Here is a 13,198-nt window from a genome sequence, read left to right as displayed (position 1 = left end):
GCCAATCCGGGCGGCTATTGCATCATCCCGGCGGCCGGCTGGGTGGCGATTGGCGAGGGGGCGGGCGGAGCGGCAGGGTGTCGCAATCGCCGCTCGCCCGCACGCCACACTTTAAAGAAAGCGGCTCGGGCCCGGCCCGGCCCCTCCCGCCGTCGCCGCCGCCCGCTCGCGCCGCCACAGGTAAGCGCGGCCGCGCGGGGGGCGGCGGGCCGGGGCGCGGGGGGACACGGGGGGGGAGCGGGAGCGGCCCGGCCCGGCCCTCGCTCTCCCTCCCGCCGTGTCGCAGCGGGTGCCGCGGCGGGCGCCGCGCATGGGAGCGCATGATGCAATCGCCGGGCGGCCCCGGCTCCCCTCCCCTTCCCTCCCCCGGTGAAGTCACGGCTTGGCAGCGCCGGGCACCCCCGCGCCCCGCACGGGCGGGGGAGGAGGAGCAGCAGCAGCGCGGCCGCGGACGGGCGGCCCCCGGCCCGCTGGGGAGGGCGGCGGCGTCGCCGCCACAGGCCCGCGGGGGAGGGGAGGGGAGGGGCGGGCCCCGGCCTCGTCCTGTCCCGTCCCTGCGGTGGCTCCGGCCCCGCCGGGCCTCCCCGCCCCGCGGCCGAGGGAGCGGGGCCGGGCCAAGGCGCCCCCAGGTGCTTTTGACAGGGGGGGCCGGGCGAGCGGGGGAGGCCGGGGCGGTCGTTACGGCTCCGCCAGACGCGGCCGTTAACGAGCGTGCCGGGCCTCGGGAAAGGTCTGGGAGCGGGGTTCAGAGCCCGCCGGTGCCGTTCGTACCGCTCCCGGGAGCGCATGAGGCCCAGGGATCCCAGGAGCTGCCCTGCACCGCGGTAAAGTGCCGTGCTGTAACAACTGGTATTCTTCTTTTCTAGCTTCTCAAGGGTGTTTTGAATGTCTTGACAAAATCTTGCTGGTTCCCAACAAATTTTTTAGCTCCAGACACAACTTTCGAAACAGATCTATCACATGAAGCTTGACGTTGGTTTTCGCTCTGACATCTGGTGGGAAATAGCAGTCATTAAGACAACTCAATACTCCCCTCAGCAATAGTGTCACGATGGTTATAAGGCCTCTTCAGAAAGTATAAAAATTCATGTTTTGAAAAACTTTTGGATTTAAGGAATTAGTTCATCTTTAGAAGTTGCTACCTTCCTTATACTTCAAAAGACAGAGTCACATTGATACCTCCTTCCCTCCTGGCATCTGGGATTGTTTGTGATTCTGCTAGCCTGCAATTAAAAAACATACTTTAGATGTTCTGGGCACATTTTTTTTAAGGATGTTGGAATGCATTTTTTTCTTGTAAGGTGTATGGAAAAAATGAAGTTTCTGAGAAAAATATGGGAAAGTGATGTTGTCAGCTATGGCAACGGATGATAGGTTTGAGCTCCCTAGTCTAAAAAAAGTTGTTGCCTAGCCTTCAGTATGAGAGTCACCATCAACTCTCACTAACTTGCCTGTGAGCGTGCAGCAAACCACACAGGAGTGGGTCCTCCCAGTGTTCTGCAAACATATGCCTGGAGTATTATGCTGCTGTTCCTTGTACGAGGTCATCTGGATTTAGAGTCAGATCCTACTGGGGTGCTCCTCCTGAAGTCAGAGAGGAGGGAGACCACCTATTGCTGTTCAGGTTGGGACTGATTTTGCATTAGACAAGACAGCTGAGTGAATTCATGCAATAAAGTCATCCTGACTAACGATCAGAATCAACACAGTCACATCTCGGAAAAAGAGCAGAGACATGCTTTGTATTTTTGCTGCCAAGTTAAAAAAATACTGATTTAATTAACACATTAAAACATCTTTTGTTTTTTGCCAAAACAAACATTTAGAAGTTTGGGGTTTTTTGGGGTTTTGTTTTTTGTTGGGTTTTTTTTGTTTGTTTGGGTTTTTTTTGTTTTTTGTGAAGGCAAGGCCTTTATTTGCTTGGGAGCCTCTGTGGTCCCTGAGGAGTGCTGTCAGACAGTAAGAAACATCTCCCTGCCTCAGAGGACACCTCTGAGTTACCAGCTATTATGCTGTAGTGGGTGGCCAGTTGGTGGCCCAAGGAGAGAACAGGGCAGTTCTAACTGGCCACTGGAAACACTACCATGTGCTGGGTGGAACCAGCCTAGGGCTGTCGCTGAGCTGAAGCTAATGAGCAGCTTTATGGGAACAAGATGCTTGGAAACTCTGCTGGCTCTCCGAGGAGCTGCCTCCTGCTGTGCTGGGGCTATCACCCATCCACAGCAAACCAACCTGCTGGTGGAGAGGAGCAGAGCAGTTGTGTTTGTGTGGCATGGCGTCTGAGAAACAAACTGAGACACATCTGCCTACCCACCCTCGTGGCCTCTCCCAATTACTGTGCCCTTTACCTCACCCTTCTTTAGAGCCCCTTCCGTATATCTCATACCTGCTGCTTTAAATGTCCTTGCAATATTCCCTGAAGGATGTCCCATAGCACCTGTCGCTATCCAGGGTGTCCTTCCCTCTCATTGTGCTGTTGAGGAACTGACAATTGGTAATAGGGATCCAGCCTCCAAATAACCAGGGGGAAAATTAGTTCTGAGCCTCAACTGTTATCATTCCTGGGTTATCTGTAATGCTGTTCAGTTAGCGCTACTTGCTTTGCACAAATATTAGTTGGAGCAGGACAGGAACCCAGGTGTCATCTCTCCCAGGTAAGAGTTCCTATCATCAGGCCAGGTAAGAGCATGTCTCACTCAAGAAATAGTTACTTGATACAAGATGGATCAGTTCCAGTGGGAAGGAACTGAGGGAGATCTGTTCTAGCAGGGCTAGAACGCTTGCTAGAGAGGTGTGACACTGGTTCATCTTCTCTGCTCAGATCCATGTACTGCCCACCTGAAATATTCCATTAAAGTATGGTTTAATAGAACAAATCATTTTACCTTTCAATTACAGGGGCTTTTGATAGACATCTGCAGGGAGCGTTAAAACAATATTAAATAGTTTTGATAGCGTAGAGAGAAATAGCAGATGGAACCTGGCAATGTGAAGAAACTTGTTACATGTTGGGTGGGGTGCCTTCGGGGGCAGGAGCCACCCCTTCCTCTGTAGTTTGTCATGAAGCACAAAAAGCAGATGGTGAAGATGGTATGGGTTACCTAACTGGGCTGTCCAGATGAAGTTAGCAAGCACTACAATGTGTTGAAATAGAGGGGGCAGGAGAGCATTCTGTCTGACTTTGAAAAGATGCCAAAAACTAGTGGAAAAATTCAGTTGTTAGAGGCAATCTAACAAGAGCTGTATACTCATTGAGGGCTAGAGAAATCCTGTATTTAAAAATAAAGCTGAGACAAAGCCAGTATATGCTCCAAGAGAAGCATACACTTGCATCTTGACTAAAAATGTCTGTGCAATCACACATGCACCAGCTACTGCAACTGGCCCTGCCAGCCTGGTATTTGTGCAGAGTGACATCTTGTTAGTGGTATACTCAGTTCAACTACTGAACCAAATTGCTTATTGAGTCAGAATCTAAGACTTAGTGTGGTTTGCAAAAGTTGCTTTAAGAGTTGAAATCAGGAAAATACTAAATAGATTTAGCTATGCAGATGTCAAAAAGAGGTGATGGGTCTCCTTCTGCCCTGAAATATGAAAAGTTTTCTTGATAGGAGGGGTATGGGTGTAACTCACACATCTTCTTCACTTGTTTTAAGTGAGAAGACTTCGCAGGGACAGAGAATGTTAATTTTGAGTAACATTCAAGCCAAACTCACTAGGCTTTTCTGTGAATGTTACTGAACCACACTCTGCAGCTGCATCTTGTTCTGACTCTCTCATTATGGAAGAAAATTTGCAATTGATCTAGACAGTAGAATTTTAACTGTTTTAATGATACGCTAGCAGAAGGTAAAACAGCAACTCAGACTGCTGAGAAAAACAAACAAGAACAGTAAACAGCTGATGAACCTGTGAGTTTAGAATGACCGGTGACACACAGCAGCTCCTTTACAAACATCTCACCACATCCATTCATCAGCTAGGCACAGGAGTACAGTTATCCATCTCTCATGCCGTTACTGATGCAAGCCATAAGCCCTGGGTTGGGCACTGCAGGTACTGGGGGGCCAGCATTGCCCACCACTAACTTCAACTGCTTGCTTTCCCAGCTGGTCCTCTTGAGGATGGGCAAGGAGGATGGTGAACACTGGTTGTATGATACTGCATGTACATAGGTGACAGGCTGCACCGTTGCAATGCAGGCTGATCTTGGAGTAGGATCGTTTTATGCCAGTTAGATACTTTTCTTTAACACGACAAGAAATCAACACTCTTTTGACTGATAGCTGAGTACTTTTCACTGGAACCACAGGTTGGTGTTTCAGGAACTTGAACAACCCTGTTGCCCTTCCCCTCTTCTCTCCCAAACTTCTCTCCCAGACATCTCGGAGGTCATCCCGTGAGATGGGAAGAGAAGGGCAGCAGCTGTTAGCCTTGCCAGGGCCGTGTCCCTGCAGCAGCTGTGGTGTCCTCCTCCTTGTGCCACCATGAGGGTCAGGAGCAGGCTGACCCGCAGCAGCATGAGAACATGAGTCAGGTGAGAGGGTGTCCTGCTCATGGGGTCTGTCTGTCCACTGGAGAGCGGACACTGACCGGTGCAGGAGCTACAGCAGGGGAATGTATTTTGTGGACGAGTCAGCTGTGGCTGCTGTCTTCCTATGGGTGCCAACAGTCCCGTTTTTGCCATGTAGTGATTCTCATATTGCCATCACCCTGCGTTCCTGTCCCACCTGCTCATCACAGTACTGTTACAGGCTTAGCTTGTCTCACCTTGTTTGTGGTTGAAGGGGTTCCTTTAACATCACTCAGTCACACTACCTTTTTCCATAGATCTTTTTTTTTTACACTCAGTACTAATGAGACCTTAGAACAGTCATCAATTTGGACATCATCTTCAAAAGCAAGTGAAATGATCTCAGAGCAGATAAAAGCACTAGAAGATGCTGTAAGATGGTTGAGGAAAGGTGGGCAGTCTGAGCACTCTCACTCCAGAAAAAAGAGACCAGAGAGGAATTTGTGTGTACACTCAGAGGGATGGTCTGAAGAGAACAAGGATCAAGTACTCCTGTTGGTCAAGAGTCAGGCTGTTAATAGGTTTAAGCTGCAGAAAGAAAACTCCAGTCTGAAAATTAAGAAAATTATATAACTGGAGGAAAAGTTAGACAGTGGAACCTGTTGCCAAGACAGAGGTTGTGAAACTGGAGATATTCAAGGCTAGGCTAGACACCCATCCATCAGGGATGGCTTTGGAATAACTGAGTAAAGCCAGTGAACAATGCAAACAGCTTGACTAGATGACCCAGTAACAGTCCCTTCCAATCCAAATACGTTTGAGAGGCTTCTGAAATGTAGTTGGCAGCTTGTCCACTTCCAGCACAGTTGTGATGTGTTGTTGCCAGATGTGCCGTCAGTACCTTATGCTAAAGCCAGTCATGTATAGGATTGTAGCTGAACTCAGCACCTTTAATAGCATTTTTTTTTCCTACTAGGTTCACCTTGCCCTTAATCCATGTGAATACCTGTTGGAAAGACCTTCTAGAAACATAAGTTTTCAGTCTCCTAATACATTCTGCTGTGTCCAAGAAGAGCCTGTCCAAATGAGCAAGACATCCCAACAGAACACTGCTACAGATGCGAACGGAGTAAGCGTGATTCACACCCAAGCACACACTAGTGGTTTGCAGCAGGTTCCCCAGCTGGTGCCCGTTAGTCCTGGTGGTGGAGGCAAAGCTGTGCCTCCGAGCAAACAGGGAAAGAAAAATTCCTTTCTGGATAGAAACAGTGATGAGTATCGTCAGCGCAGAGAGCGAAACAACATGGCAGTGAAAAAGAGCCGGTTAAAAAGCAAGCAGAAAGCACAAGACACGCTGCAAAGGGTCAACCAACTCAAAGAAGAAAATGAACGTTTAGAGGCAAAAATTAAGCTCCTGACCAAGGAGCTGAGCGTACTGAAAGACTTGTTCCTTGAGCATGCGCACAATCTTGCAGACAATGTGCAACCTGTTGGCACTGAAACCACCACAACAAATCCAGAAAACAATGGACAGTAGACACCGTTGCAACCTTATGAAATGGACTCTCGAGGTGCAGCTTGTCTGCAGTGCCCATGCAGTAACCAAGGAAAAACTGTTCTTTTAACCATCATTTTGTGGAGATTTTCTTCTTTTTAGGTTTAACACTGAAGATTTGATACAATTAAACTAGAAACTGCTTAGGGTATTTGTTTTAAATATTTTTCTCCTCTAAAAGATGTATCTAATAAGCGCAGATCTAAAATCATAGTCAACAAGGAACTCAATACTGGGGAAATAGCATTTTCACAGAAGTGTTCACTTACCTTCTTATAGTTTGTGTAATGGGAAGAATCCAGCAGGATGGTTCGCTGTAGTATCAGAAACTCATCATTGGATAAAATGTCTTTTGAATATCTTTGAGTGTATTTAAGCCCTTTGTTTTCTCCATTACATATTACAAAACTGCGAAGGCCATGGAGGGCGTTTGTTTTCCTGTTTGGTGGACTACTTTAAATCTGTAGAGCGAGTCCTATAAAGCACCACTTAGGTCTTTCCTGTCCTGTTATAGTTAATGGGGAGGGTGTAGTAATAGTGAGCTGGGATGCTTACTGATGTTTTCTAGAAAAATAGCACTATACTATGATGATATGTACAGACAGTTGGCTTCCAAATGGCAAATGAGTCTGCAGCATCATGTACAACAGGTAAAACAACACACTGACAAAGCCTTTCAAGCCTGCGTTCATACGTTAACATTGCTCATGTAGTGACTGGGGCCTTATGAGAACAAGATTTTGGGTTTCAGAAAATGTCAAAATGCTACCAAAAACCTGTGCTCTGCAAAATTGCATTCTTGCTGAGGTGCAGGTATCAGGGAGAACAAAATGTGCAGCTTGGCTAGCAACAAAAGGGGTAAGGCAGCATCTGTTCAGCCAGAGTGTATGGATCACTGCTCATTGACATTCATCTCTATTTTTATGGCTGTTCAGATTTTCAACCAAGATCTTACAGAAATTCAGTGATTTTAAAAATAAATGGCCCTAGTTTGAATAACTGATTCAGTGGAATTTCTATAGCCATCATACAGTTGTGTGAAGGAGTATCTTCAGTCTTGTTTTATTTTCATAAAAGTTTTTCTATAGTAACTTTTTTAATGCTAGTGCTAAGTCTTTGCCATGATCCATAATGCAGTGGTATGTACTATACTGAGGATTTAAACAATAAAAGTAAAGCAGGAACTTTGATGTAACCTTAATTTATTTTCATTTTTAAATATTTCATTGATGGTATGGTTGTGTTACATATAACCTGTGTGTCTGGCTAGTGGATTATTACACTGTCTTAATTTCTCTCCTATGCTACCTTTTTCCATAGATTATTTTGTAGGATGCTTGTTTGCCTTGTATCTGTACTTAGGAAGAGAACTTGGATATTATCTCTATGAAGATGCTGTTAGAAAATGAAACCCTGAAAAGTTCTTTTTTGAATTTAAACTTCAAATACATGCGGAAAACTTTTATGGATTGTTTTGGATTATGGTAGTCTTTTTACAAAGATAAGTTTTTTGGTTCTAGCTGCAGCTTAAGTAGGTAGGGTTGAAATATCAGAAGCTAATAAAAACCTTTTGCTTCTAATGCTGGCCTCATTTTTCCTGTCCCTTTTCTATTTCCCTCAAATGCAGAGCTGCCCATCTCAAGCAGCTATCTTTGAGGAATCATTGCAACAGTCTCCATTCCCATCTTCCACTCAGGTCTCTACTCAATGGAAAGAATCAGAAACCTATTACAGTTTTGGCTGAATTCCCAATTCAAAAACAGTAACAAAAAGCCATTTAATACTGAAAATGTACTGCATTAAGGGGGGGAACAAAACATCAAAAACTACCAAGGAAAAAGATGACCTGAAAGTATCTCATTTGTTAACTGTGCACCTACTCCGGTGCAAAAGGCAAGAGCTGGTCTCTTCCCTGGTTGTCTGCCCTGTGAACTTGGACTGTGTGGCCCTGTTGCACTGTGGTTGGTTTGACAGCTGATGTGGGGTCCTCCCTGGTAACTAGAATAGCGGCTCTGAATCTGGTATTTCTTCGTGATTTTGGTGAAAATTATTTAAATCTCTTTGAGTGGGAGTAATATTCTTTCTGATGCTCCGGAGGGTGACTTCTCCACCTGTCACTCCTGACAGCTCCAATTCCACTTCCTTCTTGTTTAAAACAAAACCACTGAGTTATGAAAAGTCATTTGTTTGCACAATAACATTTCTGGCTTAGCCATCTCCGTGCTTGCTGTTTGCCTAGGGAAGCACGTAGGCTGTGCGCAGCACATCACTTTAGTATGTGATGCCGTGGACCCAATATTATAACAAATTCTATTTTAAGTCTACCCTCAGTGGGAGTTTGGTTGCAAGAAAGGTGTTAGTCTGTTATTTTAAGCCCCCTCCTGCCACAATAGCTGTCTCTCATGCCCTAGAGCAAAGGCAGAGGCAAGGCTTTCCCTCTCTTTGCGCCAAGGTGGAGTAGCCCAGGCTGTGTGACACCAAAATGCCTCAATCTTACCCCTCCACTGCAAGGCACAGGAGGACACTCGTACTGAGGTGACTTGGGTGAGTCTCTCTTCCCCGTAAGGGAAGGCTGCAATAAATACACATCTACACAAGAAAATGCCAGTGTAGGCCTATAAAAGTTAAGGTTTTCCTTTTGACACATTTTTTTCTTAACAGCAACTACAGTTGTGACAGAATACCATGCCTGTCACTACAAGAAGGAGCGTTACAGCACCGTACGTTTCACCAGGAAACCTTATTCCCACTTTCCCACAGTATCAGGAAGAGGTGTCTACGCTAGCCCCCATGAGCACCGGGAGGCTCCACCACTTTAACTGCACCCCATAGCTGCAGCAGCGTAACTGGTACGGGTGATAAAGCCAGAGTGCATCCAGCCCCAGGGAGCTGCAGCAATTCACCTGTGTCAGTTCAGAAGTGCTCAGGCCTTTCTAAACACACAAACACAAACTTGCTCAACATAACACGCTCTTCCTATTATTTTGGTGCAACTCGATTCGAGTCTGTTTGCACCAAGGGGAAAAGGCATTTGGGAAAACATGATAGCTAACAGCCTAAAATAGCCTAATGTAGTCAAAAAGTTTGCTGTAACCTGTATTCCCCCCCCCCCCCCCAAATATATTTTAAGTGTATAAAATACCACTGCCTTTTTTAAAGGCTTACTTCCTCTCCCCCTGCCCCCAGATACTAATTTAGAAAAAAGTTCTAACTCACTTTTTGCTTAAGCGGATAAAAGTTACCATAATTACAGAACAGACTTCTGGAAGGAAGGATAAAATTTAGTCACCCAGTTCGTGGGCCTGATTATGAAGGAAAATGGGAGGCGATGCACCATCCCAGACTGAAACACATTCAGATCTCGGGCAAGCAAAAGAACAGAGAAGCTGATTACGTGAGCGTGTGCTTTCCCCCCCAGAACTCGCGGTAGGGTTTGTTCGCTGGTACATGTCGAAGCAGAACCAGTTCTGCCTCCTGCAGCACACCAGATTGCTCGACCTGTTCTGCAGCAGCAGAGCCCAGTATTTGCCAAGATTAATCACAGGCAGGGAAAGGCCTATTAACTAGACTTGGGTTACAGCTTAGTTGAAACAATTCCAAAACTCTTTTTAAAAAAAAATAAAATCTGTGAAGTGTTACTTTAAAATAGTAACTGCTATTGAACCCAAGCAACAGCAGGTTTTGGAGTGCCCAAAGCAGTGAGCGATCCCATGGGTGTGTTCAGAGCATGCCACAGGAACGCACTTGGACTCGGCGGGAACAAGGCTGAGGCCACGAGCACCATCTTGCACTGGAAAAACCTCCCAAGTTTTAGTGGGGAGTGCCAGTGTAGTTCTGTGTTCTCGTATCTGCAAGCTACCAAAGCAAAGCCCGATGTCCTCTGCACTAGTACTACATTTCAGAGGAACGAGACTTGCAGTCACCACAGAAGGAAGCATTACCATGGTTGCACCTACAAGCTGCTGATCTCACGCACGCCCCTCCTCACTCCTTCCCCTTCACAGTCAAGACCTCCTGCACTTACCTCTTACAAACCAATGTGCAACCGTAAAAAAATGTAATCAGGCTCATTTGTTAATAAAGTGACATTAAACATAAGGACTGAAGTCCCCTGGATTATTTCACAATAGGTTTCTTTAGTCCCCAACACGCAGTTTCCTATTTAGCAATGGGTCACCAAGCTGTTAGGAATAAAGAGCAGGTTCTTGTCACACAGATCAACCCGAGAGAGTTCTCTGTAGAACAACACATCTGACAATTTTTAAGGAACTTATTTCAGACCTAAATCCAGTCCCAGGTGGGGGGCACAGACAGCAACGCAGCAGTTTTTTACACCATCCAAACCCACGTTGTGTTGTATGCCCCAGGTAAGACTGGCACTTGCAGGCACCCAGCACCTCATGGTTGGTCCCATCGCCTGCACACCAGCTCTGGGATGCGAGCAGCAAAACCAAGATGATCAAGTCAACCGATTCCTTCACAGCGGGAAAATCCTCATCTGGCAAGCGGCGAGACCCAGACAGGCACCGACATCCTGCTGCAACTTCAGTTCCCCCTGACACGGCGGAGGGATGTTCTGAAGGGGCTTTGCAGGCAAACAGCGCAATGGAGCCTGAAGGCCAAGCAGGAGTTTTGATGTGTTCATAAAGTGAGCAAGACTGTTTTTATGTTGTTACAGCAATTAGTGCTATTTTATGATGCAAGAAATGTATTTATTCTCCTGCAGGCTGAGGAACACCTATAGTAAAGAAAGGCTTCTCTGGATAATTTAAATCTTGCATGAATGGAAAATAATTTTATGATCATTATTAATATGTTTGTGGTGTATCCAAATAAAATTTACATGATTTCATTCTGAACTGGCTAACACTGGACAGTTAAAAATAACTCTATCATTCTGCACAGCATATGCTGCTGATTGACCTTGAGCCCTGTAGCAAAGATACTCCCTTCTTACAATTTCTACTGCTCGTCAACACGACAGCAATCCACATTTTTAAGGAACATATAGATGGACAAATCTAATAAGCACTGGGCTGTGTGTGAAGGATCAGTACACCCACTACCCAGAGCAGAAAAATCTGGCTAATGAAGGGTCAAAGTTTCCAGAGCACAAAGTGGTAGAAAGGTCAGATAAAGAAGCAGGAACAGGAGCAGAAAAGCATAACGAACACACTTGTGAGCATAAATGATGCCAAGGACAAATTTTAATAAAAATTTGATTCTGCTTACTCCATTGACACTGGAATAAGATCCGTAAGAAAAATATAAGTGTCATGTCCACCAAGAACAGCTGATTTTTCTTTTATGTTTTTCGCAATACTTGTGATGAAGTTTAAAAAAGGACTTAGATTATTACAATTGCTGACAGCATTCAGATAATCCATTTGGTATTTTAAAGAGTCCCTATCATCAAAATTCAGATTTAATTGCAAGATATGTCTGAGCTGAGATGTGACAGAAGTACAAGCCCCACTGATAATGCAGCAGGGTTATGCAGGTGGCACTTGGTAATGTAAACTGCTGATTGCAAGCAGCATTTGAGTTACCTGGATATCAAGTGGTGAAGCCTTCTACCTTCATTTTTAATTAATGAATCATTCCAGCTAATAGCCTGCCTGCCTCTCTTGCTATTAAGAATTAGATGCATTTTTATTTTATACGACGCAGCATTAAATCAGAACAATGACTGATTTGTGTGAGACAGTAATTATCATCCTGAAGTTTACTGCTTTTGGCTGAAGAGTCAGTGAAATGACTTGGCACTGCTTTGGCCTTCTGCCATGAAAGCCTCTATTTCTTCAACAGTACGTGGGACACATGTTAGCAGCTCCATTCCACTGGCTGTCACTGCGATGTCATCCTCGATCCGGACCTGTTACAGAGAACATGCGGTTACCAAGGTATTCCAGCTGGGGATGAGAAGCACATCAGGCAGCGACAGCAGCGGGAGCACAAGCCACGTTTCAGTCTGTGGTGTTGATGCAACACCAGGCAGAGCAACACACTGCAAGCACCAGAATTGCTCATCACCACCAGCACTGTGGCGCAGAGCTCTGTCGGGTCCAATCACCCTTGGGCTGCGGGCTCCTGCCACCCTCCTGGGACCACACAAGCTCCATGGTGAGCCCCGGCAGCGCATCCCCCACAGGAGGTGGCGGCCCCGCGGGTGACTCAGGTGGCGCCTCTGCTATGCCAGGTGCTCCAGGGACAGGCCGAGCGAGATGCTGCGTCAGTGAGCTCATGATGCGTAATTGCATGGGGCCAATAAATCTCAACCCTCTGACATCAGGAGCAGCAAAAGAAACTTTTTCCCCTGAATTTGCCTCCAGCCCTGCTAGCGCATGGCTTGCTAGGGACAGGTTCAACAGCAATGCCTACTGATGTCCGAAGTGCCCATTCTTGAAGCAGTCCTGTTGCTGAGCTGCAGTTTGCTACTCTTTGCACTTAAACATTGCATTCTCTTTTCTCTAAACACAATGAACTTTCAAAGGAGGAACCGCAACATGAAATAGCTTGTAGCTGATATTCAAAACACTGAATTTTGAGCTGATGAGAAAGTCCTAAGCAGGTCAGACATTCCTTTTAAAATACAGTCACCTTTCAAATCTTGCAAGGAAAAAGCAGATCCTCTCAGTTTTCCAGCTCTTGTTCTGTTAAAATGAAAAGTATGCTCCGTTTCTGTTTGACTCTAATCTCTTCTTACCAGTAAATATGCCTACACAGTCATTTCCCGTTATCTTATCAGAAAAATGTTAGTAAGTTGCTAAGCTGCAATAAAAGCAATTTTAGTAAGGTGTAAATCCAAGAGAACACAAACTCTGGGGACTCCCACCTTACAGTTGCTTTAATTGTTTCTGACCTCTTGACATTTTCAACTAAAAATAAAGCTGGTTAACATTTGTACTTCTGATTGCAAAATAATCCATTTGTTCAAACAAAATGAGTCACCCAGTCCTTATTAAACTGTTTAATGATGTCTTTGCCAGATTATTTCTTTTACTTGGTATCAAGTTAAGTGTATTATAAAGCAGAATTAAATAAACAAACTCCACTGAGTTCACACATTTGATTTGGACAGCTGTAAATTTGAAAGCTGCGAGGCTCTTTACACTCGATGTGCCTGAAAG

General features: G+C 45.6%; 2 protein-coding genes across 4 annotated transcripts in view; one reads left to right on the top strand and one right to left on the bottom strand.

The window, feature by feature from the left end:
• The first annotated feature begins 33 nt into the window (after positions 1-33).
• CEBPG (CCAAT enhancer binding protein gamma) lies at positions 34-7,648 on the top strand. Of its 3 annotated transcripts, XM_075766021.1 has the most exons (3): positions 34-180; positions 4,381-4,537; positions 5,490-7,648. In XM_075766021.1, exons 2-3 carry the CDS (start codon positions 4,529-4,531, stop codon positions 6,048-6,050), a joined length of 570 nt encoding a protein of 189 aa, XP_075622136.1. In that variant the 5' UTR covers positions 34-180; positions 4,381-4,528; the 3' UTR covers positions 6,051-7,648. The 3 variants fall into 3 exon arrangements, with proteins under 3 accessions (XP_075622136.1, XP_075622137.1, XP_075622135.1); XM_075766022.1 differs by lacking the exon at positions 4,381-4,537; XM_075766020.1 differs by lacking the exons at positions 34-180; positions 4,381-4,537 and adding an exon at positions 482-500.
• Positions 7,649-11,257: 3,609 nt separating this feature from the next.
• Positions 11,258-13,198, bottom strand: part of PEPD (peptidase D) — a 141,191-nt gene continuing 139,250 nt past the window's right edge. Inside the window, exon 15 of the mRNA XM_075766017.1 lies at positions 11,258-11,943. Within this exon, the coding sequence (XP_075622132.1) occupies positions 11,815-11,943 (129 nt within the window). The 3' untranslated portion in view covers positions 11,258-11,814. The remainder of the gene's footprint in view (positions 11,944-13,198) is intronic.

Source organism: Balearica regulorum, chromosome 13 (assembly GCF_011004875.1).
Source record: "Balearica regulorum gibbericeps isolate bBalReg1 chromosome 13, bBalReg1.pri, whole genome shotgun sequence".
Lineage (NCBI taxonomy): Eukaryota > Metazoa > Chordata > Aves > Gruiformes > Gruidae > Balearica > Balearica regulorum.
The sequence above is the reverse complement of the archived record's forward strand: the minus strand, read 5'-3'. Positions and strand labels throughout refer to the sequence as shown.